Source organism: Chiloscyllium plagiosum, unplaced genomic scaffold, assembly GCF_004010195.1.
Source record: "Chiloscyllium plagiosum isolate BGI_BamShark_2017 unplaced genomic scaffold, ASM401019v2 scaf_5807, whole genome shotgun sequence".
Classification (NCBI taxonomy): Eukaryota; Metazoa; Chordata; class Chondrichthyes; order Orectolobiformes; family Hemiscylliidae; genus Chiloscyllium; species Chiloscyllium plagiosum.
In genome coordinates, this window is record NW_025212710.1 from 1 (window position 1) to 2,558 (window position 2,558).

At 38.2% G+C, this 2,558-nt stretch overlaps 1 protein-coding gene across 1 annotated transcript; it reads right to left on the minus strand.

The window, feature by feature from the left end:
* Positions 1-1,248: 1,248 nt before the first annotated feature.
* LOC122547447 (peroxisome proliferator-activated receptor delta-like) lies at positions 1,249-1,809 on the minus strand (the record flags this gene model as incomplete). The annotated part of the gene is made up of 1 exon (XM_043686068.1): positions 1,249-1,809. A coding segment is annotated over one exon (483 nt), but the record flags the coding sequence as incomplete, so codon positions are not given.
* Between the last annotated feature and the right edge of the window lie 749 nt (positions 1,810-2,558).

Below are 2,558 nucleotides of genomic sequence, written 5' to 3' on the forward strand. Positions count from 1 at the left end.
TGGGGTTGGGGTGGGATGAGAATACCTTCCAATTGGACTGAATGGAAAACAAAAGACCCCAAAGTCCATGGAAATAAATACTAAGTAGTGTGAAATAAAAACCAATCCTCAGCATAATCACAGAGGCAGGTTATACAATAAGGGGTTAAATTACGATATTAAGAAAAAAAATAGTTCAGCAAAAGGAAAGCAGTCAGATGACATTGATATGATGGGACAATGGTACAGGGAAATGCCATTGCGTGTCATTGTCTGATAAAGTCAAGATAATGATCACCTAATACAATAATTCTGAAGGGTCACTGGACTCAATATGTTAACTCTGCTTTCTCTGCACAGTTGCTGCCTGACCTGGTGAGTTTTTCCAACAATTTGTTCTTTTTCCTCTCAGAGATTCTGCCTGTTCTACTTAAAAGGCTAATTCTTCTCTGATTGGGCATCTTCATGATCAAAATTTCCTAGGTGTTTTAAGGGGTTTTAGCAGTAAATGTGATTGCCACTACTATGTACATTTGAGAAGTAGTTGATGGACACATTCATGGCTGACAGCGTCATAGAGATATACAGCATGAAAACAGACCCTTCAGTCCAACTTATCCATGCCGACTAGATATCCCAATCTGACCCAGTCCTATTTGCCAGCATTTGGCCCATAACGCTCTAAATCCTTCCTATTCACATACCAATCCAGATGCCTTTTATATGTTGTCATTGTATTCGCCACTATCAATTCCTCTGGCAGCTCATTCCCTCAAATGAAAAGTTACCTCTCAGGTCCTTTTTAAATCTTTCCCTTTCACCTTAAACCTATGCCCTCTAGTTTTGGACTCTCCCACCCTAGGAAAGAGACCTTGGCTATTCATCATGTAGGATATAAATTTTTAAGAACCAAAGGAATCGAGGGCTGCAAGATATGGTAGGAACATGGGGCTTATGTAGAAATCCAGCGACAATCTTAGTGGATGGTGGAGCAGTTTGAGGGACCTTATTGCCATCTATTATTGTTCATATTTAAAGAAAAACCTTTTCTAATAGCTAATATGCCAACAACCAAAAATCAAAGAATGGAGGGTGATTAGCAAAACAACCAGAGGCAATATTAAGAATACTTTCCCTGATTGTGCAATGAATGATTAGAATTTGGAATGCACTGCCTAATAATCTGCATTTACTACCAGTCTGAATAGCAATTTTGAAATGGAATTAGACTGTTACTTGAAGGACAAATAATTGCAGGAATGAAAAGGTGTAAGTGTGGGGTTGTGGCAATATCTGTATTGCTCTTTCTGCACCATACTATCCCATGATTCTCTGTAGTAAAAAGAGTTAGTGTTTCCATTGATAAAAGTTTAGTTCCTTACCTCCACATAAAATAATGGCAGCCACAAAAAGAGCCAAATCACTATCATCCAGTTCCAAAGCATTGAATTTCACTGCAAACTCAAACTTGGGTTCCATAATTTCACTAAACGGTTTGCGTAGACTCCTCAGGAATTCACGAGTTACAAATCCATTTCCATTAGCCACAAGAAGACCATCCTTATTCATTATTGATGCCAACATGGCAAAAATGGCTTCATGTACACCATATTTTAATAATGTCACCTGGTCATTCAGGTATAGCTTTAAGAATTCAGGGATGCACTTGGCAAACTCAGTGAGCTCTCGCACTGTTTCAACAGTTGTGCACTGGCAACGATGGAAGACATGAACTGCAATCTCTTTGTTTGGAATTCCATTTACTGATTGTTTCCAAACTAGGTTTTTCTCAGCCTGCCAAAGAGTTTCCATGTCATGAATCACAAAAGGCTGCAATCAGGAAAGAAAATTACAAATTAGAATTTATTTGGAGAACCAGATTTATTTGACATTTACTTTACCCACTGACAATTATAATGTCAATTCACATAGCACCTGTTCCACCACAATGTCAAGAGGTCAATTGAAAACACAAACGTGACGATTTTCTACAATTCTAATCCTATACATAATTAATTGAAAATACAAAACTGTTTCCACAACTTAAATGGCAATTTACCATTTTATTCAGCTAGCCAGAAGTGAGTATAGAAATTATCTACTGACTTTAATTCACTACTATCATTTTTGTTTCCCTCGTATGGGAAATGCCACATTCGTAGCGCACAAGGTTGGAGTTACACAGCACTGATGCAAGCTGAAATGGATGGGAGAAATGCCTCCGCCATTTCAACCCTCTACATATCACAATCCCTCTATACAACACTGCTTTCTCTCCAACATGTGCTCAGTCGTATATAACCCATGACTCTTAACTGTCCACATGCTCTCAGATTCATACGCCTGAGTCACCTGTCTCCCTTTTTGACTTTCACTCACTGAAAACTGTTTCAATTCACATAATAGCTTTTTCTCAACAGTGAAAGGCTGCTTCTGGAAATGAAGGTAAGATGACCAACATTAAGTCAAAGTATTAACTGTTAATATGAAAGACAGAAGTAGAAAGTGCCACAACATTTACAGCAAACTAGGCTTCTGTCAGTTTTTGCAATCAATCAGTCATGATTCTAGGTAATCCA